This window comes from Lipophrys pholis (assembly GCF_963383615.2).
Source record: "Lipophrys pholis genome assembly, chromosome: 13".
Lineage (NCBI taxonomy): Eukaryota > Metazoa > Chordata > Actinopteri > Blenniiformes > Blenniidae > Lipophrys > Lipophrys pholis.
In genome coordinates this window covers 3,971,578-3,996,642 of record NC_137632.1, presented here as the reverse complement: position 1 = coordinate 3,996,642, position 25,065 = coordinate 3,971,578, and the positions used below count along the sequence as shown (strand labels likewise).

The window sequence follows — 25,065 nt, the reverse complement described above, 5'->3', positions numbered from 1 at the left end:
ACAGCGAGAATAACCCCTCCATTATACTTCCTGCTTGTCCTTTGTCTTTACTTTGCTTGTCTTTATGTGTCCACAGGGGTGATTTTCACCCCACATGGAAATGCACCGCAACTAAAAATTGTGTGCTTGGTGGGCAACTTTAGGCAAATTAGCTGCGGGCATCTCCGGGACGACGGGCTGCAGCTCAAAACGCACCGCGACGCCTTTTACATGACATGAACATGAAGACATGCGTATTGGGTGAAGTGGCGTCGCACAAGGATGCAATATCACTGCTTTTTTATTTATTTATTTTAAGACCAAGCACATCCAAAATTGTTCTTAGAACTTGAACATTTCCAGAAATTGTCACATTGCAACTTCAAATGGAAATACTTTGAATTGAGCGTTAATATGATTGACCGACACGACATGCAGCATAATTATGAAGTGGAAGGAAAATCATTTTTAAAATTTTTCTAAACAAATAAAGTGAAAGGTGTGGCATGCAAAAGTATTTAAGATAAAATCAAGGTCAAGCAAGTGCCTTCTGAAGTCGCCTAGTTAGTAAATAACTTCCACCAATGAGCAAATCTAATATCAGCATAAATCCAGCAGCTCTGTGAAAGTCTCAGCATCATTAAGGGGAACACGTCAGACAGGTCAGGGAGAAGGTGTGGAGACGTTTAAAACAGGGTTGTTATTTAGTTCTATATATATATATATATATATACACACACACACACACACACACACACACACACACACACACACACCAAACTTTGAACCAGACAGTCGTGCTATCCATCATCCCAAAATGGAAAAGAGTGGCAAAAACTGCACACCTACCAAGACATGGCCGTCCACCTCCACTGACCGGCTGGACAAAGGAGAGCATTGATCAGAGAAGCAGCCCAGAGGCTCACGGTAACTCTGGAGAGATCCACTGCTCAGGCGGGAGACTATCTGTCCACAGGACAACTATCAGTCATGAGAAGAAAGCTATTGGAACAAAGCCAGAAGTCCTGTCTGCAGTTTGGCTCCAGCCGTGTTGAAGACACAGCAAACATGTGGAGGAAGGAGCTCTGGTCACAGGAGACCCACACGGAACTTTTTGGACCAAATGCAGAACTAATACTGCACATCGCCCTGAACACACCATCCCCACTGAGAAGTATGGTGGTGGCAGCATCATGCTGCGAGGATGCTTCTCTTCTGGAGTGATGGGGAGGCTGCTCAGAGTTGATGGGAAGATGGATGGAGACAAATACAAGTCAACCTGGGAGGAAAACCTGTTCGAGTCTGCAAAAGACTTGAGACTGTGGTGAAGCTTCATCTTCCAGCAGGACGACGACTCGAAGCGTCCAGTCAGAGCGACAATGGAAACGTTCAGATCAAAGCATCTTCATTTGTTACAATGGTGGTCAAAGTCCAGATCTTCATCCAATTGAAAATCTCGGTCATGACTTTAATATTGCTGCTCAGACACTCTCCATCCAATCTGACTGAGTTTGAGTGATTTTGCAAAGAATAATAGCCAGAAATGTTAGTCTGCAGATGTACAGAGCTGGCAGAGACAAATCCCAAAACACTTGCAGCTCGGCCTGTCGCAATGATCAATAAATCAATTAATTGCACGATAATTAAGGGTTAACTCGATGAGTTTGCCAGGCTCGATAATTTTTCATTTACCAAAGACGTCACTGTGAGCGGCGCTCTCACAGTTTAATGTTGTTTTAGAGAGTTGCCAGATTTCTGAGCCTCCCAGTGTAAACCTGGGTAAGAGTCACTGTAAACGGGCCTTAACATGTCGGGGGGAAAACAGCCAATCTGGCGACAGCAGCCATCAGAGTCGCACCGCTGCATACGTCATCAAAATGCGAAGCATCACGACAAAAACAAATATACAGCAGCTCTACCTCAGACTCTGTCTCCACCATTAATACTTCATCTTCGTATGCTTACCGTACTTTCCTGACGACAAGCCGCTACTTTTTTTTCTTTTTCTTTACATGCTTTGAGGACGACTCGGCTTTTTAAGGGTTAACAAGCTTCATACTGCTGATACTGGGTGATGCGTTCAGGTGCATCACGTAACTCCAAAGCTCACATCAACATATTGGAAAAAAAAAAGAATTATGAACAAGTAAATTTTTGGAAGTATGGATTTAGAACTATGAACTGAAGTAGTTCATATTAAAATTTGTGAACTGAACTTTGAATTGGTTCATGTACAAACTGAACTTTCCCAACGCTGCCTGTCAATCACTCTTGTGTGTGTGTGTGTGTGTGTGTGTGTGTGGGGGGGGGGGGGGGGGGGGGGGGGGGGGGGGGGGGGGGGGGGGGCTGGCACACCTGAGAGCAGCATGAGACCCCGTGAGGAGGAGAGGAGGAGATGAGCGTAGAGAGAGAGAGAGAGGTTGTTTTGATTATTTATTTTGGATATTTACGATCTTATTTCATAATACAATTTCAATTTTAAATATTCTTACGAAATAAAAGTTTATTTATCTTTAAAAGGGTATACTTGCATTATTATATCATTATTAATATACGAGTGTAAAAATGGTATCAAAACGGCAAAAATTATCGTTTATCCCAATAATTTGTGGGACAATTTATCGTCCAGCAAAATTTGTTATCGTGACAGGCCGACTGGCAGCTGAAGGTTGCTCTACAAAGTGTTGACTCAGGGCGCGTGAACACTTTTACATCTTGTTTTTTGTAAAAGATTATTGAAAACCATGTATCATTTCCCTTCTACTTGGAAAAGTTCAGGGGATAGGAATATTTTTGTGAGGCCATTGCACATTTGGGAACTTGACGATACCGATATAAGAATGCTCAGCACCCAGGCTCATCTCACATGTTTAATCTCCAGTTCCACATAAATGAATATAAAGGCTTCAGGGAGTTAACCCTAACCCTAAACCTAATCCTAACCCCAACCTTAATCCTTGAAAACAACAAAAATGACCTCCATAGAAATGCAATGTCACAATGTAATGGAAATTACCTCAAAACTTCAGTAGAGCCTAAAATCCAATATGGTGCAGAACGTGAATAGAGGTTTCATGAGGCTGTTAATATATACAAAATGTTCATTTAGTCAAGAATAATTAGCAACCAGAACATAAAAACTTTGGAATCAGCTTTACTTTCATCACTTTATTTGGGAGAATCTCCACACCTGACATTGCTCTTCTTCTTTTTTTTTCTTTTTTTCTTTACACTGGTTACCTGCTCTGCTGAGAGGTTAATGTCAAAATGTGGTAAAGAGGTATTCAGTGTGTTTGTCCCAAAGCACTTTGTGAGTTTGCGTGACCAGTATCTGCAGTGTCTGTGTGGCGATCCGTACAGGAAGTATGTGGACTGTCACTGAAAGTCAGTGGAGCTTGGCTCCAGCTCCCCTCCATCCTAACTTGGATGACGTGGGAATACATGATGGAAGGATGTACAGCTATAAATATATCGCCAGTTGACGCAACACAAAAGCAACTGAACAACCTGGTGCTTGTTTGGTCATCAATAGGAAAAGTTTACTCCCATAAATGAAAAACATTTCCAAAGCTTGTAAAGCCACAATGTCGAAAAGCCTGTGGTGTAGTTATCATGGTTTTCTTTAAACGATTCCAAAACTGTGGCGTACAGACGGTGGTGCAGCTCGTTGGGGGACTGGGTCCCACCGTCGGGTGCCTTTTGGGTCCTGGTACCACGAGGAGGAAGCCAGGTAACACTGATCTGCAGCGACAGCAGAAGTGACGCCTCCATGGTGGAACACAGGCATTGAAGAGCTGCTACGTGCCTGCCCAGCAACGGGAGCAGCTTGGCCCCTCCTCCACCTCTTCCTCACGTCTCTTCCCTTCATCTACCTCCTCCTCCTCCTCTGCACCTCCTTTCTCAACCGCCTCGTATCAGCCCTTCCTTTAACTTGCTACTCCTCACATCTCTCCCACTTTCTTTGCCCGTCACTGCACCGGGGTTGGATCATGGCGAGGGCCACAGCCCTGTCTTCACTACCACCGGGCCAGATTCTGACTGAGACCATCAACCAGGACAAATGATGACTGTCATGGAGATTAAATGAACCAGTTGCATGCAAGGTTACAATACTAAAATAATATAGTAATTCATATCGGGTCCAAATGTGAGAATAACTCTCTCTCTCTCGTAGTCAGTAAAGCAATAGTTTATTGGATTTTTAAAATGCGTTCGCACAAAGATGGGAGAGGAACGAAGACGGGGCCGCGCGTGGCCCGCGAGCTGCCAGTTGCCCGTGTCTGCTTCGCAGTGACTCTCTTGTTGCCCCTGGCAACTAGTGAAGCTACACCCTGGTTGCCAAGGCAACAGAAAAGGACCACCACCACCACAGATCTGGTCTCTTTGCTTTCATCTAGGTGCTGTTGAGTTTGCCAAGATTTGACGATATCAAACTATGCAACGCAGACTCCATAAGGATCCGCGTGGCTTTTCACGAACAAATATATTCACCACTTAACCAGCGGTGCTGAATGAGGAATTCTCCACCAAAGAAAAAGAGGAAGAAACACAGAAATCAGAGGAGCTTCAGTTTGATTTGAAACCACATACAGGATCAAATTCTATTCCAAGCACTTTGAGGGATGCATGTGCTCGACATCGATCAGTTTCTGTCAAAACCTCCTTTTCATGGTGCACAGCAGCGAGAGGCTGAGAGCCACATATCACATCTCTGCTGACAGCTGCAGCGTCACACACAGATCTCTCTAGGCACCTTGACAGTCACTCAGGACAGGAAGAGCCTAAATGCACCTGAGCACAGACCTTTAGAGGAGCAACAACAGAGAAGAGTCTGCACCACGGAGGAAGCCAGGTCACCGTCTTGACATCACTGCGGTGGCCATTTTGGTCCCAGTGCTATGGGCTGCATCCAATTAACATCACAGAGCAGCAACAGAAACTTCACAGGGAAGAAAATTAAAAAAAAAAAAAAAAACGAGAAAAGGATTCATTCATATTTCACAATTTTAACACTCCAAGTCCAACTCCACTTTGCAATATTTCAGCACAGTATTCAAATCAATATAAATTTGTGACATGTCCTTTAGGATGATCCACCATGTGGCCTAGCTTTGCAGATCTTAGCCCAACGTCTGACTTCCAAACAGTCAGTGAGGAGCGGCGCTGTCCGGCAGGCAACCCTACCGTCCCTAAGAAACATCACATGGCTGCAAACTAGGACATGTCTTTCTATAACCGGTGATGCTTCCTCTCGCACACCATCTCAAGACGTAAAATCCGGCAGCTTTCAAGGACTTCACAAAAACAGGATTTGCATTATTTATTTTCTCTAGAAATATATTTGATGTAAAGATGAATAACTTTAAAAGGAAGGCAAGAAATAGGAGATCTTGTTCCAAAGAGTCCAGAGGACAATCTCATCGGAGTGAGAGGAGATTTAGCCTTAAAGGTGCAGAATGTCGGATGTCTCTGAACACAGCTACCACCTGAACACACCTCCCTGGATCCGCCTCTTCCTCCACACTGTCGTGTAGGTTTGACGCATTATTCTGCTCTAAAACACATAACGACCATCAGAACCAAACTCTGCAGAAAGTCTCATAATGAGTCACAAACGAAACGATCTTATTTCTCCCCGTCGTTCTGAAAACAAATTTCAGTCCACATGTCGCTATGAACACGGCTCAAAATGATCTCCCAGACCTTCAGGTGGTGAGGCACACAAATACACAAAAATACATAGACGCAGAATACTCACCCACACCTCAAAGCTGAGACAGCGTTTTAATATTTCCCCACTCTGGAAGCCGGAAAACAAAAGTTTGTGGGTTTCTAAAACGCGGGGGATCGGCAAAAATTCCACGTGGTTACATGAAACAGCGTTCTCGTGTGGACAGGGCCTCACGCCTGTTATTGGTCTATGATTCCCAACACCAAGTCCATGACCCTCTTAGGGTCACTGAAAATCAGAGCGGTCCCAAGGCCTTGACTGTACTGAGGTTGTCCAATGAGCCTAGTATATGTCCAAGAAAAGAAAAAAGAAAAACTTTCTAGAAATGCAAAAAACTGCCGATTTCCTTTACTTCAACAGCTTTTGTTTTTCTGTGTTGGTGGAAGTGCGAATGTCTGCGTTTAGCATAAGTGACCTGAGAGGAGGTCCAGGAGGTCCAGTAGCTCCAGTAGGCAGCGATATGGTGGTTATTGCACACACCAATCCAGACCATTTCATTTGAATTTGAAGCATCATCGATCTGACCAAACAAGACAGTTCAACACGTCACATCCTGGCAGCTAAATGTCATTAATGAGCAGAAACCCCAGAAAAATGTGTGTATTTTATTAATTTCCTACGCTGCTATTCAGCTCTCCGTGAAAATACCACTGCTACGGTCAACGACTGCATCACATTTAGTCAATCACGCATCATCATTGCGAGATATGGAAGTTATGGTGAATAATAAATGTCACAACTAAGAGGACGTGTCCACAGCGGAGGATTTCCCTTCATGGAAACACACCGTACCTGAAAATCGCACGCTTGTCAGGCGTGTCACTTGCAGACCTCTCGACGGTTTCTAGATGGAAAGAGGTTTTCCTTCTCCTGCGACACCTCTACACAGGACCGTGTGTCGCCGCTCACCGCCATGTGCTGCTCCAGCTCGCCGTCAATGAGCGTTCAGCTATATTCTAATCACGTGCAGCAGGTAGCGTCGCCAGTGTGTAAGCCCCAAACCTCTTTAGCATGTAGCATGGCTCAGAGTTACCCGCTGCTCCTGATTGGACAAATGTGTCTGGAGACGGTCCCGGAGCTCAAACTGGACCAACATGGCGGCTCGACCACAAACTCTCTCTTTTATTACTAAAACACTTCTGCAAAGAGTATTTCTGAAAACGTTTTGAGGCGAGAAATAAGCTGCTCAGTTGCTTAATTCTCCCTCATTTTGTTTCCACTACAGCTAGTTTAGATGTTTTATGAAAGTTTGAATAGTATATATATATATATATATATATATATATATCTTAGAATCAGCATTGGCACACATTTCCTTAAGCCAGATCAGAACTGGAAAGAAGTGGATCGGAGGATCCCTAGTGGTTGAGGTAAAATAGTGCTATGACCTTTAATTTAAACTTAAGTTTTACTTTGATGTGATTTAATGGAGACGTGAAGAAAATGTTGATAGTTTGACAAAACCAAAGAATTACTACCAAGAATTACTACAGTCTCAACATAGACTATTTTAATGACGATTACAGAGAATTGCTGTTGCGTTATCGATGTTTTTACGAACGGACCCCGACAGCATGGCTTGGAGGTGAATGCTCGTTTGCTGGCAATAAGGCAGCCATCTTTTCATGGCAGCATCACGATGTCCCGGCTCGGGGCTCAGTGTTGTGTTGTGTCTCCTACTCTAGAAAAATTTGTTTAAAAGAATCTAAGCTGTGAGGAAATCTTTACAATTTACCCGAGACTCCAGATTGCTGCCTATTGCAAGCCGGTTTGCGCCCGCAGGCCTCAATGTTTGATTTTTGTGAGTACTTGGAAAAAAAAGGGTTTGTGGTAGTGAGGTACTTTTTTTACTTGCTGACCAAATACATACAAGTGTGAGCATATGACCTTTAAAATTTAAAGTACAAACAAACTGTGTGTTGTTTAAAAGCCCCACGTGATGAACGGCTACAAACATCTGGTCAACTGTCGAACACCGAGGCTGCTTGAGGAAGAGTGGCTCACTGCGATCATGTGACAGGAAGTACAAGAAGCAAGAATGACATTGAAGATGCTGCTCCTGAATGTTCCAAAACACTTTACAGCCTCCAGACTTTAAGTTCATGTTTACAGAAAACATGTCTTCATTTAATGTCGCACGAGTGCAAATATGGGGTCAGAATCTTTGGAGGAAACCCCAAAAGGCAGTTTTCTCCAGCCTCGGGCCAAGCCGCACCAGGACCAATGCTCCGGCGCTTTCAGGCCCGGGCTGATGTTCCCACCAGCAGAGGAATCTATGTGCAAAGCCGGTCTGCGGTGCTCTGGGGGGGGAGAGGAGCCTGGTCTAGACTCAGTTCACACTGCAATGCAGAGCAGAGGCTTCCTGCATTCAAGTGCATGAGAAAGAAAACGAGGATCCAGCGTTAATGAGCTCCGACATGCAACCTTGCTCCCAACACCAGGTGGACATGAGGAGGAGGAGGAGGAGGAGGAAGAGGAGGAGGAGAGGAGGGGAGAGAGAGTGCCTCAGCCGACAGAGTAGGTTGAATCAGCGGCTGCGCCACACCAACACCCCCCCCCCCCCCCCCCCCCTCCCCCTCCCGGACCACCAGAGGTGCTCATCCACCTTCTCTCCGGTGCGCATGAAGCCCAGCTGACGACCCCCCCCCCCCCCCCAAGTGGGTCACAAGAAGGAAACATGCAGCTGTTTCCGCCAGTAAACAACTAATTACATATTTCATTTACACGCCTGAGATCATTATATAAGTCTTATGTCACTGGGAAGTGATGCGTAATGCGCAGCCACCACAACATCCCCCCCAAAAAAGCCGGCTGATGCATGCAGACTGACCCCAGCTGAGGAGGGGGGGGGGGGGGGGGATGATGGAAGGACAGCCGGCACGGCGCTTCCAGGGGCCGCCGGGTCCCGGAGTCCCCCTCCTCTCTCTGGCCGTGCCCTTGATTAGTAACACCGTTAGGAAAGGAGGACCACGGCGGCGCAACCAGATCCGGTTGAGGCGCACGGTTACCGCACAAACTACCGCACTCCGGATCATACTGGAGGAAATAAACATTTATAAAAACTTAGCAGGTCCAGAAACTTTAAATCGAATGCACAAAGAGAACCGGCACTACCTGAGCTGCGCAACTCTTCCATAAATAACCGAGGAGCGGAGAGGAGGGCTTCCAAGTTGGGGTCCAGGAGAAACGTGGTTCAGGGTGTTCCGTTCCCACCCCTGCCCTTCCTGGCGCAAACAGCCATTGGATTAGCGGCGGATCGAGGGGAGGAGAGCAGACACAGACTGCGCCATTGTTGAAATACCAGCCCCAAAAATATTACAAAAATAAATTAAAACGTGCAGAACTTAACGAATCAAACGCAGAGAAAGACCCTCACAAATAAACATGCGCGTGCGTGTTTTTAAACTACTGCAAAAAAAATAAATTGCGTCTTTCCCTTTTCTGGATAATCTCGCCCAGACGCGCACGCGCCGTGCACCCAAAGCTCACGCGCCAGCCCGCAAAAAAAAGCCCGATTTTCAGGATACCTGTGACGCCGGGGGGGTGGGGGGTGGGGGGGTTTAATTGGAAAGTTACCCCCGCACGGAGTCCACCCTGGCGCAATCAGTGGCAGATGCGGCCGGCCACCGCTAGGGGCGCCCTGCCCGCGTGTGTGTGTCACATGAACAGTCTTTTATTTGTGTCAGGCGCTTGGTAAACAGCGACTCGCAGAAAAGCCGCACCGCGTCCAGGAGGAGGGTGTGTGGAGTTACCGTTACCTTAAAGCCAGGTGTGAAGCCTTTATCATAAGAAACACCCCCCCCCCCCCTTCCTCCCTCCTCCTCCTCCTCCTCACACACCTCCCTCCTCCCCCAGCGGAAAGCAGCGTTGCCTCTCCGTCCGCCATTAGGGAGCCAACTGAACAATACTGGAGCCCAGAGGCGGCAGCAGCCGCAGCAGCGAGGGGGAAGAGGAAGAATCATCGCAATTTAACTGTTTAATGAGCCCCGAATGAGTCTCCCTGCTCCCCCCAGAAAGGGACTCCCGCGAGACTCCCTGGAAGTCCGGCCGGCGGGGCCCGCACAAGTTCCCAAAACTTTGCGCAATTGTGCGTAAAAGTGAGGAAATAGGGAGAAGGTCTGTGAAATTCGCTTACCGGAGTAGAGCTCGAAGCGGTGTAGCGCCACTTTTGTGCCTTGACATTAATCCCGGGAGCGCATGCGCACAGCGCACGACTTTCCACTTTGCCTGCAAAGATCGTGTATTGAGCAGATGACTCACGCCTGAGAGGATCAGAACGTCGCCCAAGGGCCGTGCGCATACATTTTTTGGGTGGGAGGCGCAGGGTTTGTGTACTTGTAAATGTGAATTTGTAGTTGTGTACCGTGAGTTTTGTACCTGTAGAATTGTTTTGTGTACCTGTAGAATCCTTTTCGCTCCACAAATACAACACCACACTTACAAAGTCACAATTTCTTAATTACAGGAGCACAAATCCTGTTTGACAAGTCACAGATTAAAAAAACGTTTTCCTCCAAGTTTTGCAGTAAATCTGTTGAACATATTTGTGCACCTGTATCAATGTGAAGTTCTTCCACACAAGTCACAGATTGTGTTTTTCATCTACAAATCACACATCGCAGCTCCCCTCCGCCAGATTTCTGAAAGTGATGTCCAATTATTATTTTTTATTATTGTTCTTTTTCCCATTTTTTTAAATTTCTGACATGCTCAAAGTCAATTATCAAACAGTGCACAGCAGAACAATATGATCAGGTTGAATGTCTGAATAGGAGCGAGAAGAAGTACAACTTTTTAAAATCCCATCCCTTCTCCACACACACACACACACACACACACACAGTATATATATATATATATATAGAGAGAGAGAGAGAGAGATAGATAGATATAGATAATATATTTTTTTTTTCAGGATGTTACAACTATTATATCAGGACAAATTATTTGAAGAAATGGTATAAATTTTCCAGATGTTTGTTGCACTGTCGTGGGTTTTTTATGACTTCTTTTTAAAGCAGGATATTCTCTCACTTATTGACTTTCTTTCTTTTTGAGTGCAGTGATGGAGAGCAGAGCTTCTATCTTCCTGTGCGATTCCCAGCAGCCGGCTGTGATCAGTGACACTCCCAGTGCGTCGCAGGAGTGTAAAGGGCTTTGGAGTCGTGTTGTTGATATCGATGATATGAACCCAACGTCGGCCGTCTTTGGGAGGAAACCTTCAGGTTACGATACAGAGACTCGTAGGGGGACATCAGGAGGATTCCTGACATGGGATCTTTCTTACAGTGTTGTATGGAAGTTCTCAACATTATTGGGGAACCACATTCAGCATGTGACCTTTGGTTATTGATCTTTAGCTAAGCCCCGCCCCCCAATGCAAATTGACCAATAGCATTCAACTCCCAGCTGCCTGGACTCTGACAAACGTTCTCAATATAAAACTCAGAGAGCCGGCGACACGTTCATGTTTTGATCTGGATTATTTAAGTCATTTAAGATGCTAGAATGGTGAAACGATGTACCTGTACAGGGTTTATTTCATCCCATTTCCTAAACCCAAACAAAACATGGACGAATGTCTCCGGTATGAAGCTGTGTGGCAGACCACACCAACTCAAAGTGACAACTATAAACAAGGAGGTCTACATTGGTAAGTAAGGTAGAGCATTGCCTTGTATAGTCTTCATCTCGTCATATATCAATCAGGGAACACGAGCAACGATGAGTTTCCTTAACAGGAAGAATTCTCAAGAACTTTTTGGAAGGAAACCAGATCACAATGAAAAAATGCCTTGACCTGATGGACATCGCTTTAAAAGTTTACAAATGTGTTTGTCTGGGTATTATCGGCACACAAGCTTCCAGTCTTGGCATGTTAATAGTTTATCAAGTGGGGCGCATAAGACCTCTTAACTTCCTCAGTCAACAATAAGATTATGTTGGACATGTCCTCTCCACGGTATCGTTCTCTTTGACATCTTCATTGTCAACAAATTGAATATATAACCTACCAACCGCATTTTCTTCAGATTTGTCAATAGAACTTGACTTACAGTTGTACAACATTGCCCATGGTTGGATGGGATTGGCTCCAGCGCCCTGCGACCACAGGGCCCAGGGCCCAGGGTGACGCAGTAAAGAAGAGGATGGATGGATTATATGTGGGATGTTTCTTGACCATGCACTCATGGGTGTTTGCGAAAGCTTTTCTATTCGGTATTTTGAATGTTTGTATTGTTTTTGTTTAAAGGAGTTTAAAACATTTTGCTGTTCTGTGTATATATTTGAGTATTCTGCTGATGTATACTCTCTTTAGGTAGAACTACGTTTTGTCTGTTGATGTGAGGACATCATTGTCACTGTACACCAATATGCTAGATAATAATTATAATTATAAATTCCATACAATCTTTCTACTTTTTTAAATGAGATTTTTAGATATTTACTACAATTTTGTTTTGTTTACATGATTGTATTTTTCTAATTTAATTACATTCTAGTAATGTGAACCAGTTTAAACTGTTTTTCATAAAAGTGCAATTTTCAAGTTACTTATTAATTGTTTCATTTTCTGTCCTTTTTCGTTGGCTTAGGGATAATAAATATGTTTAGGGCTTGTCGGAGGGGCCTCCTGGGGATCTTTACCCCGGCACACTCTAGAATCGCCACTGGTTCTGCTTCCCATTGTGTGTGTGCTGGTTTCTAGAAACAAAAAAGCAGTGAGAGTGAGACCTCTGTCGTTTCTTCCCCTCTCTGTTGGGATCCATAGGCAGCGGCGGCGCTGTCCATTCGTATTTAACACATTTTTTTCGGTGCGCAGGCGCATCGGAGCGCAATCGCGGGCTGCATGGCTGGCAATTAAAGTGCTCCATTAAGCTGATTGCATCCGCGTTTGTGCGTGTCACGTCCCCCCGCGTCGACTGGAAGCAATGTCACCGGACACAACCGCAAACTGCAAAGTGTTTTTGACGGTGTTTTTCGTGGCTGAAACGCACGCAAGCTGCGCAACTGGCGCACAGCTCGGGTCCAATCAGGAGCAAGTATCCGGGTTGACGAGAGTTCACGTTTCCAGCCGTGTTCATGCCAAACGCGTAATTTCATTCAAATACACACACACACACACACACACACACACACACACACACACACACACACACACACACACACACACACACACACACACACACACTACTGGAGGAAATAATTATCACAATTGAATGTTTGTAAATGATGATATGTGTGTGAACAGCAGCAGAACAGATCAATAACATGTCAATGCTGATTGCATGGAACTGATGATGTTGATGATGGTATTAATGAGATTTAATATGGTGTGTGTGTGTGTGTGTGTGTGTGTGTGTGTGTGTGTGTGTGTCCAGGAGGGGGGAAGTAGGATGAACAGATGATCACGTTGTTAATATGGCGGATCAGGTGCGTTCAAATGTCACTCTGAAACGTGCGCAGTGGATCTGCGTCCAGGCGCCGCTTTGCAGAAGAACAGACTCTAACCACTTCCACACACTCTCCACCCCAAAATCCACATCATCGAGACCAAGAATAGGTGTTTTGCTGTTGTTGTTGGTTTTTTGTTTTTTTTAAAGTCCGAAATCGGTGTTTTGCAGCGATCATCAGACGGGTTGCCAGATCTGCAGTCGCAGCGCATAATGTCGGAGGTTGTCCCGCAGACGCGCAAAATCAAGCTGAAATCGTTCCAGTTGGGCTCACGGATCCAGAATGAAATAGGAAAGCTTTTCCTTTAAGAACGAAATTATGTGTTTGTTTGTTTTTTTATTCGTTTCTTTTGCATAAGAAAGATCTACTCCTGTCAAAGCCAGCCGGCTGCCTTTTCTGCCACACTGGTGCATTTTTGCGCTGATTATGTTAATGTGTCTCACAGTCGCCTCCCTTCCCTGGTGGAAAACGTCTCACCAAATCAACCTCATTCTGAGTGCATCGACTGTTCCACCAGGAGTCGATGAGAAAAACATGTCGCACATATACATATAAAAAGTATTATATTCTAATTTAAAAAAAAAAAAGAAGTAAATTCGAGCTCCTCTGCACATTATATCCTGGAAACACTTTTCTTGGCAGGTAAAGACATAACTTAAAATATATTCCATCTCATGTTAAAACTGTAACAGAGTCGTAATTAATATTTGGAACAGACATAAATGATGCCTCGTGATGAGAAGGTCTCCGTCAACAAGCCTTTCTCTGTGACGTCTGAAAGTTCTCCCTGAGCATTTAAAATAAAAAGAGAGAATTGAAGTTAACGTACGTCTGTCCATTCACAGGAATGAATGAATTTGAATGTGGGTTTGCTCTGTGGTGTTGAATTGAATGTACCTGACGGATCCATTGTCTTGTGTCGAAGCTGCTCTTTGGGATCCAATCAGCTGCAAGCAGCAACAATTTCACATCCTCACCAGGGACACAACCGAGTCTGGAAGATAAATAAGCAGCAGGTTGGAAATGTGATCCACATTTCTTCACCAGCACACCTGTAGTGACACCCCCCCCCCCCCCCCCGTAACACTGACGGGGAGATTAAAGGTGAAATCAGGTGAACCGAGCTTCAGAAAGGCTTGGGACATGGTCTCTGTCCTCTGCACTGTTTTCAGGAGCATCTTTAGTCCCGTTTCCACGGTCCCCCTTGGTGCCGGTACGGGTCAGGTTGGAACCGGTTGTTGTGCGTTTCCACTGACTCAGAACCGTGACCAACCGGTACCATTGGTAACCATTTCTCGGTACCCCTCCACTTGGGGTACCAGGCACAATGTGCCGGATATGAGGGGGAGGAGCTTCAACACTGCCGTCTGCTCATTGGTCCGTGACGACCTGTTCTCCCAGCAAGCAGCCATTTCCAATCAGTTCTTCTGCAGCAATCAGGAAACTTTTTTAAAAATGTCCACGTATAATGGCGTCACATCCTGCATGATTACGCAACCGTTCATAACCCCGCCTACATTTCAAACCGTTCCCCGTGTAATGGAAACGCGGCACTGATACGGGTCTGGTTACGGATAGTAACCCCCACCTGACCGGCACCGGTACCAAGGGGCACTGTGGAAACGGGGCTTTAATGTGGTCACTCTGACAACAGACATCGAAGCTGTACAATCAAACATTCAGTAAAAGACAGCAATTTGCCATAACTGGAAAAGAGGACTTTAGTTTATTTTCAGTCTGTGGAGTGAGTCGGCATGTCGCTCAACAGTTTGACCCTCCTCACAGTGGCGACTGCTTCAAGGAACCCCGAAACCCAAATCCTCCACATCAGCGACCCGTCGTGATCGACGTTTGTATTTGATGCACTAGTGTCACATTCCCATAACTGGAGAGAAATTTAACTTACAACCAAACAAACACTTGAGCTCCTTCATTGAGTTTCATCAGCTGGAGGATCAGTTTGCTTTAATGGAGCCTGGAGTGTCGGAACACAATGGAAAAGTTCACGTGTCCACCTGAAAGCTTTTGTCTTCCAACATTGTGAGGTGCAGCTTCGTAGGAACGTCGGTCCGGCGGTTCCTTATACATCCTGAAAACATTTTAAAAAAAGATTTCCCATCCTCCCTGTTTTCCTCTTCACAATCTCCACCCTCCCCACACGGCTGGGAGAACAAAACATCCCACTACAAAGTCAGTAAAACCATTTTTCATATTAAATGTGATAGTTTTTATTTAACATTTCACTATTTGGTCATTTTCTATGAAGGCAAACAAAAGTAGTTTGTTTCCAAAGTTTAGATTTTCAACAAAATGTAGTTTTTCCCTGCAGCCAATGAATGTAAAGACAGAAAAACAGAAAAACGAAGGCAACCACTTTGCAAATGTACATGTTTTTATTCTATTTACATAAACTCTCATGTCGTCAGGGTGAGCAGTGATTCTGCAAAATCTGTAAAGCTGACAACATTTTCTCAAACACACAGCCATCGGCAGGAAACTTTGAGCCGAGAAGAAGAAGTTTTAGCCAGGAGCGACGGTGACGGGACGTTTTTGGCAATTCAAGCAAAAAAAAAAAGAAAAAAAAGAAAAGTTGGCCAAGCTATCCAGCGTGTCGATTTCATGGGATCTGAAATGACGTCTGTGCGACTTTACACACAATCCATGCAAAAGGTGATGACGTGTTCAATTCTGGGGTTGTATTCTGAGCTGCTTTACATTGTAGAGGCGTCTCCCGCGTTTTCACAGCGTCTTTAATAAACGTGTACAAAGGTGGTTTATTTACAAAAACTCAGTAGAAATGATTAAATCTGCTAAATTTAGTTAAGATGTCAATAAAGTAAATATAACCAATCAATGTTTCATTTTTTAGTTATTTAAATGGTTTAATAAAGAAAACCTTTCTGAAATTGTAAATGTTTATAATAAGACACACAAGGTTTAAAAAAAAATAATAAAAAAAGTTTTTTTTGCCTGCATTTATTACAAATCGTCCCGTGTCTTTAAACTGTTCACATGCACAAAATCAAGTAAAAAGGTAAATGAATGACCAGGAAACACTGAGCAGCTTTGAGTTGACAAACACATTGTCCTTAAATGAAGAGGTTAGTTAGTAAACTGAGCGGGAGGAATCTCTGAACTTAACTTTAATACACAAGTAGACGCAACAAACCAGAGAACCAGTCGCTCTGTCCTGAACCGAGACACACTTCTTGTTGGACGCCAACAACCACTGCTGCTCTGACAGGCTGAACAATCCGCCTGGAACGAGGCTGAATCACCAGGTTACTGGTTACCTGTGGAGCGCAGAGTTACTGATGCGTCTGCTGGTTAACATGGATCTACTTGTTTTTACTTCACGTTCACCCAGTCGGCTCCGACGGAGAAGAAAGAAAGAAAGAAAAAGACCCAACAAAGCGATTTGAAATCTGAACAATGAGCCCGTGTGGCGGAGCCTTGCTCGCTGGTATTCCTCCGGCACGCCGCCGCCCTGAAATGGCTCCATGTTCAATATCGCACGAGCAAAGAGGAGGGCTGGTCCTGCTGCAGAGCCGCGACCAAAATATCACTGTTGACGAAAAGATTGTCCGGGGACAAAGAAGTGGAGGGTAAACAGAGCTGCGATGGGCTCGGCGCACGCTCTCAAAACGCTTGAATTATGCAACCATCTGATGGTCGACACCGAGATTCGTGATTCAAAAAACTCACAAAACGGAGTAACTTAACCCAGTAACACGGCAAAACAGAGTCGAAGCATCAGCGGTCATCACATGACGGAGCTGTAAGATATATTTATATAGAGGACGCCTTTATGTACAGACCTGAAAACGTAAACATGGAAGGAAAAAGGACCTTTGCTTTACTCATCTAAAGGCTCAACATCTTAAAAAAAAACACACACAATGATGTAATAACAGGTAGCGAACCAGACTGGGCAGTTCAGTAGGATTTACCCGATGAAAGGATTCCCATGTGTCCAACACGTCAATCATTTTCACTTGAAGCCAGCCGACGGTGACTTCCTGCGTGTTCGGCAGAAGATTTGACAACAAATCAAATCCAACTTCAATAGAATTGTTCTCTTATGGTTTGTTTTGACGTTTTTCTTTTTAAATGCACTAAAACACATCTTGGTCCGTGTAAAACGTTTAAAAATATATGATCTAATATATTTTAAAAACCCGACAGAGGATCAAGTGTTGTCTTTATCAAAACCAAAAAGTCCATCTGCCTTCATGAGCGCAGTCGGTGAGACCGACGACCACGGTGCTGAAACGCCCGTCAGACGGTTGAAAGGAGAAGAAAGGCACGACGCCGGAGGCTTTCCGTCCAGTGAGAGCAGGGATTCTCCAAACGCCCCCTTCCACCCGTGAAACTGCCCCGCTGAGGACAGACGGACTGCTCAGGTCCACACGGGCCCCCTGGAGACCCTCGGACTTGGCGTCTGTAAACACATATTACTGAACTTGTGCTGTGGAGACGCAGCGGCTCCTCCCCTCGGAGGAGGAACTGTCAGACAGCTTCAGCTGCTCTGTGTGTGTGTGTGTGTGTGTGTGTGTGTGTGTGTGTGTGTGTGCGACTGTATTGATGTGGTGATGGCGAGGCGGCCAGGCCCGATGTGACCTTTGACATCACTGCAGCTGGACTCGGTAAGCACAGATGAGAAGCTTGACCTGAAGGAAACCAACAGAGGGGAAGAAAAAAAACATGTTGAAACTCAAACAGAGTCGGGTTTTATATTGGGACCTATTGGGTGCGACATGCTCAGGGTTAGGGTTTGTCTCTTTAACACATTCACACGTGTCAAACACATCTCAGTTCAGGGGACACGAGCTCATCTTCAGTCGGCCAGAATGGCTAAATTGTGCCACAATATCCTTTAAATCTGAACTTTAAAGTTTATCTTTGTTGTATAACGTGATGAAAATGTCTATATTTAAAATAACACAATCGCAACCATAAATGGCTCGTCTCAACCTAAAGACACATTTAATGATGAGATCCAGTGAAATGTTCCAGAAACCATCTCCTATCGCTGTGGCATTACACATGTTATTTTAAAAGTCACCCAGACAGCGTGGCTTTGAGCCTGATGCTACCTTCATCGCTATGAGGTAGACCAGCTTTCATGACAGCATCTCGTCTCGGGTCTCAGGGTTGTGTCAGCCTCTCTTTAGAAGTTTTAAACTAAAGTTTTAATTTTTTTTATTTTCACATTTGCTTGGTGGTTTGGCCGGATCGGAGCCTCTTGTGGTTTCGGCTCGTGGGCTTGATGTTTGATCCCCTGTTGCACTGAAGCTGCTTTTAGAATCGAATTTTGTGAGGTACATGCATATTTGTGAATTATTGGTGAAATGTTTTTTTTCGGGACGAACTGATATTATGGAGCCCAGTGACGTGGAGAAAGTAACAGTAATATATGTGTTGCTGTCACCTTGGCTGCTGGAGCCTCCGCTAGACGAATAAACAGTCTGTTGATTCCTGGATTCGGGCTGAAGGAGTAGATGAAGTGACTATCCTGAACGGTTAAAGACAAAAGCAACAGATAGAGACAAAAAAAAAGAAGTTAGGAAGACACTCAGGAGGACACTCAGGAGGACACTCAGGAGGAGACTCAGGAGGAGACTCAGGAGGACACTCAGGAGGAGACTCAGGAGGAGACTCAGGAGGACACTCAGGAGGAGACTCAGGAGGACAATCAGGAGGACACTCAGGAGGACACTCAGGAGGACACTCAGGAGGAGACTCAGGAGGAGACTCAGGAGGAGACTCAGGAGGACACTCAGGAGGAGACTCAGGAGGACACTCAGGAGGAGACTCAGGAGGACACTCAGGAGGAGACTCAGGAGGAGACTCAGGAGGACAATCAGGAGGAGACTCAGGAGGAGACTCAGGAGGACACTCAGGAGGACACTCAGGAGGAGACTCAGGAGGAGACTCAGGAGGAGACTCAGGAGGACAATCAGGAGGAGACTCAGGAGGAGACTCAGTCACTATGTGTTAAATGCTTCAGGTGAAAAAAGTTAGGAATGTTCAAGGATTCAACTTCGACAAGTTATTACAGGTTCACACATTGATGAGTGACAGCAGAAAAAAGTGTCTCATTATCCTATAAAAACGACACTATGGAACATAACTAATTGATTAGTGAGTTCCCACTGTCTGGTCTGGAAGCACTAACCAAGAAAATAGGCAGCTGGAACTTGTCGTTGAGCACCACGGCGTGAACGCTGCACGAGCCGCAGAGCCGGGCCGAGATCTCATTCAGAAAGTTGGCGTGGAAGATGAAGAGGAGGATACCCACACCTAGTGACATGAGGAAAGACAGACGCATTACGGAGGACGGAAACAAACAAACGTTGGACAAAAGTAACATAAAAGTTGGCGGTGGGACGGTGTGTCAGCTCCTGTCACAGCAAGTGTTTTTATAATAACCAACGTTGATAACGAGGGATAAAAGGATCAATGTGACGTTAACAGGTATTGATCAACACAGACCAGGTGATACACATGTAAGGTGTGCTTTAATGATATTGAGGGTATATCAACCAACAACCCCTGGAAGATGTAGAGGGCGTATGGTCGGACCTTACAGCTGCTGTTCACCCAACAGTAAAGTCCGTCTTTACCTTCCAGCTGTTGCTGTGGCTTGAAGCCAAACTCTAAGGAGAAGTCGGGTCCCTCACACAGCCTGTGGCAGGCCATAGGGAAGATGGGATCCAGCAGCATGAGACGGGATTCAAAGTAAGCCCGGATGGTGTCTTCGGCGACACTGGACAGTCTGAATGGAGGTACGAGGAAATATATTGACACACACACACACACACACACACACACACACACACACACACACACACACACACACACACACACACACACACACACACACACACACACACACACACACACACACACACACACACACACACACACACACACACACACACACACACACACACACACACACACACACACACACACACACACACACACACACACACACACACACACACACACACACACACACACACACACACACACACACACACACACACACACACACACACACACACACACACACACACACACACACACACACACACACACACACACACCAGATTAAAGGATTTCTTGAATGTCTTATAACGTCAAATCCAAATGTGGATTGCAAAACCATGGCGGGCTCTCACATGTTGTTATGGTCTTTGATGAGGTCGCAGACCATCAGGTTGTTGCTGAGCTTAGCGAAGTACAATGCAGAGTTCTTGTGTTTGGACAGGATGTTGCAGTCAGCTCCATTCTCCAGCAGGAGGCGCACAATGTCGGCGTTCCCTCTCTTGCAGGCCTGAACAGAAAACCAGTACTCATTGACACAGCCTGCACACATTCTATCAATGCTCGTCCTTTTAGGCTGCAGATAGTGTACACTAGTAAAGACAGATAAAGAAATTGATAAATGACATCAGTGTTAAGTTTGGATAAATTACCAGGAAGTTTCCTTAAAAAAAAAAAAAAAAATCCTCACAAACCAAACGTATTTTTAACTTGAATAGGCTTCCTGTAAAGTACAAATTAATAAATGTTAGTATCATATAAAGTACTGTTCAAAAGTTTGGGGTCATCCAGACAATTTTGTGTTTTCCATAAAAAGTCACACTTTTATTTACACCAGTTGTAAAATTAATAGAAAATATAGTCAAGACATTGACAAGGTTAGAAATAATATTTATTTGAAATAATAATTTTTTCCTTCAAACTTTGCTTTCGTCAAAGAATCCTCCATTCTTATGTATTACTACCTATTATGAGGTAATCTGGAGAAAATGAAATTGGCTCCAATCAGGGGATGGCATGGCGTTGCAAAATGGAGTGATAATCTTCCTTATTCAAAATCCCCTTTCCCCTGAACAAACCTCCCACCTTACCAGCACCACAGCAACCCCACACCATCACCTTACCCCACCTTGCTTGACAGACGGAGTCAGACACTCTTCCAGCATCTTTTCAGTTGTTCTGCGTCTCACTAATGTTCTTCTTTGTGATCCAAACTCCTCAAACTTCGACTCGTAACACCTTTTTCCAATCTTCCTCTGTCCAATGTCTGTGTTCTATTGTCCATATTAATCTTTTTCTTTTACTGGCCAGTATCAGATTTGGCTTTTTCTTTGCCACTCTGCCCTGAAGGCCGGCATCCCGGATCGCCTCTTCACTGGAGAGGTTGACTCTGGCGTTTTGCAGGTACTATTTAATGAAGCTGCCAGTTGAGGACCTGTCAGACGTCTATTTCTCAAACTAGAGCCTCTAATGTACTTCTCTTCTTGCTCAGTTGTGCAGCGGGGCCTCCCACTTCTCTTCCTACTCTGGTTAGAGCCTGTTTGTGCTGTTCTCTGGAGGGAGTAGGACACACTGTGGAATAGCCTTCATTTCTAAGAACATGAATAGACTGTCGAGTTTCACATGAAGGTTCTTTTTCTGGCCATTTGGAGCCTGAATCCACCCCACACATGTGATGCTCCAGATACTCAACCTGCTCAAAGGAAGCTCAGTTTTATAGCTTCTCTAACCAGCTAAACTGCTCAAGGGTTTTCTAATCATCCATTAGTCTTCTGACACAACGAGCAACACAATGGACCATTAGAACACTGGAGGGATCGTTGCTGGAAATGGGCCTCTATACACCTCTGTAGATATTGAACCAACAACCAGACATTTGCAGCCAGAATAGTCATTTACCACATTAACAATGTACAGAGTGTATTTCTGATTAGTTTAAAGTATCTTCATTGAAAAAAACTGCTTTTCTTTCAAAAATAAGGACATTTTCTAAGTGACCCCAAAATTTTGAACGGCAGTTTATATACTTAAAAAAAAATTAAAATAAAATAAAAATAAATTACTTGATATTAAATGATAGCTGAATATTAAAAGTTACAATTAAAATGAAATGAACAATTTTGGACCATAGTTTTCCTTCTGATAATCAAAAAAGAAATGAAGATGTTTTAGGATGTTTAAGTTCCCAGGATACAATATTCCCTTTAATTTGTTATTGCATTTCATTAAAGGGTAAAATCACATTCACACTTAACTTATCACTGTAGGACAGGCGTCTCATCTCAAATAAAACACTTGAAACAAAGGAAGTCAGCAGAAACAGTTGCACCACCTGATTCGTATTCTCCAGGCAACTTGTCATCTCATTAATGTTATTACTTCCCACACAAACGTAGCGTTACAAACACCAAACCTTCTGCCACATACTCACACACACAGGAAGCAGAATCATACCTATACAGGACATGAAATCCACACTGTGGAATCTATTTGAAATAGTAACAGATACCTTCATTAAAGCCGTCTCTCCTCCCAGCGTCTGAGCGTTGACGTAAGAGCCAGCTTCCAGCAGGATCGCAACAGTCGTCAAGAAGTTCTGACAAACAAATGTATTCAAAACAAAAAGAAATTGTGGTGAGTGACCAAAGTGTGTCAAAAACATGTTTGCATGTATTGTTTATTTACCACCCAAATACGTTAATTGAATGTTGCTTAAAACTGTCCTTATTGACTGCAGTGTCTCTCTGCGAGCTCCACACGGGAGGTGAAGCCTCCTGGTCTGGTGTGAGTGGACGACTCACCTTCTCGGCCGCGTGCATCAGGGCCGTGGTGCCGTTCTTCTGGCGCCCGTTCACCCTCACTCCCTTCTTTATCAGCAACCTGAGGATGTCGTCCTGCCCTCCTGCCGCCGCCAGCATGCTCAGGGACATTCCGCTCACATCCTGCGGGAAAATTAGAGAATTAAGAATCATTGGATCACAGACAAGAGTGGAAGAGCTTGTTTGATATCTGCTGGGGTTTTGTAGTATGCAATTTGTACTGTATTAGAACTGAAGCCAAGCAATCGCTCAAAAAAAAATAAAATAAAAAATAAGGTAAAACTAATATTGGTGAATTTTAGGGGGTATTCTTATATTCTCATCTAGTAGTCAAATAAAGCACACCCACTATGGTGTGACTCCTGCCGTTATCCCAACACATAGATTTGGCTGTAGTCACTGTCGTGTCAACAGGGGGACCATGTATTTGTCATATTTTACCATTCAGTTTTTAGTGAAAGTAAAAAAAAACAGACACACAAAAAAAAAATCAGTTTGCACACGTGATCCAGGATTTAGTGTAGTAAATGTTGACATTATTGGAGAAGTGGCATTGTAGTCAGAACAGCAAACAGCACAAACACTATGAATCCCACCAAAGTTATTGTCCACAACTGCAGAACCATTTACTGTGACTACATGTGGAGTACAAGACTTTGATACCCTTTTTTCCATGTTTACACAGAGATCGACAACGGAGCGGTTTGAAAAGGTTGCTTTCTGGAGGCCGTTTTCAAAACGTTGATTGTCAGTAAACATGAACACTGTTGTGTGTCTACCAACAGCCAAGACGACAATAAAGTTTCTTGGAATTGAAGCAGAGTCTAATCTTGGATCTTACTGAATACCACAACTATAAGAAGCACTTTAATAACGACCTGGTATTTAGCACTTTTACAACAAAGCAAGGAAATGACAGTACATTGCATCTTCTCTCTGTTCACAAGTTTTGTTTTGAAACGCAGGATTCCAATCCAGACAATTGTTGGTTGAGTTAAGTGGATTTAAATTGATGGTCGGTATAATCTGGGGATTATTTATTAAATCTACGGAGGCCTATCAAATTGTCCAGGCTGTGCCGTAACCATTGCCCCCTGCTGGTTGGTTCAACCATTAATGCACCAAAGTACAAGAAGTGTAAAATTTAGTCCTTTTAAGAGGGTAAAAAAATCAAATTGCCATCTGATATATTGAAAAATGATCTACTTGCTTTGCTACTTGATGTAATGGAATCAGAAAGGCAAATAATTTAAACGTAACGATTTTGTTTTCAACCACAACTTAGTACAATTTAAAGTCAAGAAGCATTTTATTGTACAAGCAGTTATAAAGTCCCTCCACAATACTTAATAGGAAGCATCAAAGGTAACAGAAGCACGGGATGAAGACAAACATGCAATATCTGCTTTATACAACAGCAACAAAATAAAACCTCCTCCACAGAAAAGAAAATGCTTTGCAACACTAAACAGCGAGGAGGTGCCTGAACAAGTCTGACTGACAAACGGTTCTGATTTGTACTTCTAAATACGACTGTATCTATAACTAAAATATACATTGAAACAAAGTTATACCCCTTTTACAAAGAGGCAATCAGGCAGGAAAAGCCTGTTTGCTATTGGTGGAGAGGGCTTAACGATGGAATCTCTCATCTGCTCTGCAACACACTCCAGGCAGGTTTGATGTGTGTGACTGACACTAATTTGGTATGAAAGGGTGAAGCCTGGCTTCTCTACACAGGTTCACTCTTCAGTGGCAGTGAAAGACGAGTCAAAAGTATCTATGATTATTAACAACAACAAAAAAAGAAAAGAAACAAAAACACATTGCTTATTTTTTGACCTAATGTAAACTAAAATGTTTATTTTTCTGCTCATCAACCATGACCTTTGTAAACAAAATAGTTCAAATCAAAAGATCGCCTGTCCCACATGGACCTCACTGAATATTTGGAGAAAGGAAATACTGCAGTGAACAAATTTTGAACCACTATTGGTTTTAACCTTTTGTTTTTAATTTAAATATCAAAATTATCCACTAAAACAAAACATTGAATATCTTTCTAAATACTCCAATCCACTTTTAGTTTGGAGGGAAAATAAAGCTAACAATAAAAATGAGGTTACCATTTCATCTATGGAAATACTGCAAACCAATCTTTTTACTGTCTCGTCGACGTTTCACCAATCTATGCTACGGGTACAGAATTCTGTAAGAACTTTAAGGGGAAACTGTAATGCTGAGGTTAAG

At 44.0% G+C, this 25,065-nt stretch overlaps 2 protein-coding genes across 5 annotated transcripts in view; both read right to left on the bottom strand.

Annotated features, from left to right (window-relative positions):
* Positions 1 to 9,946, bottom strand: part of zmym2 (zinc finger, MYM-type 2) — a 36,568-nt gene extending 26,622 nt beyond the window's left edge. For 2 of the 3 annotated variants that reach the window (XM_080478759.1, XM_080478761.1), the window contains exon 1: positions 9,846 to 9,946. The gene's annotated coding sequence lies outside the window, so the exon portion shown is untranslated. Of the gene's footprint in view, positions 1 to 8,824; positions 8,910 to 9,845 lie in introns of those variants that run through there. The other variant, XM_080478760.1, reaches the window with a different exon arrangement.
* A 5,589-nt stretch (positions 9,947 to 15,535) lies between these two features.
* The window catches only part of mphosph8 (M-phase phosphoprotein 8), a 28,289-nt gene continuing 18,759 nt past the window's right edge, over positions 15,536 to 25,065 (bottom strand). Inside the window, exons 8-14 of one of the 2 annotated variants that reach the window (XM_080478664.1) lie at positions 22,798 to 22,938; positions 22,506 to 22,592; positions 20,353 to 20,507; positions 19,792 to 19,943; positions 19,344 to 19,468; positions 18,597 to 18,680; positions 15,536 to 17,835 (exon numbers count right to left, since the gene is read on the bottom strand). In XM_080478664.1, the coding sequence (XP_080334790.1) occupies positions 17,794 to 17,835; positions 18,597 to 18,680; positions 19,344 to 19,468; positions 19,792 to 19,943; positions 20,353 to 20,507; positions 22,506 to 22,592; positions 22,798 to 22,938 (786 nt within the window). In that variant the 3' untranslated portion in view covers positions 15,536 to 17,793. Of the gene's footprint in view, positions 17,836 to 18,452; positions 18,681 to 19,343; positions 19,469 to 19,791; positions 19,944 to 20,352; positions 20,508 to 22,505; positions 22,593 to 22,797; positions 22,939 to 25,065 lie in introns of those variants that run through there. The other variant, XM_080478663.1, reaches the window with a different exon arrangement.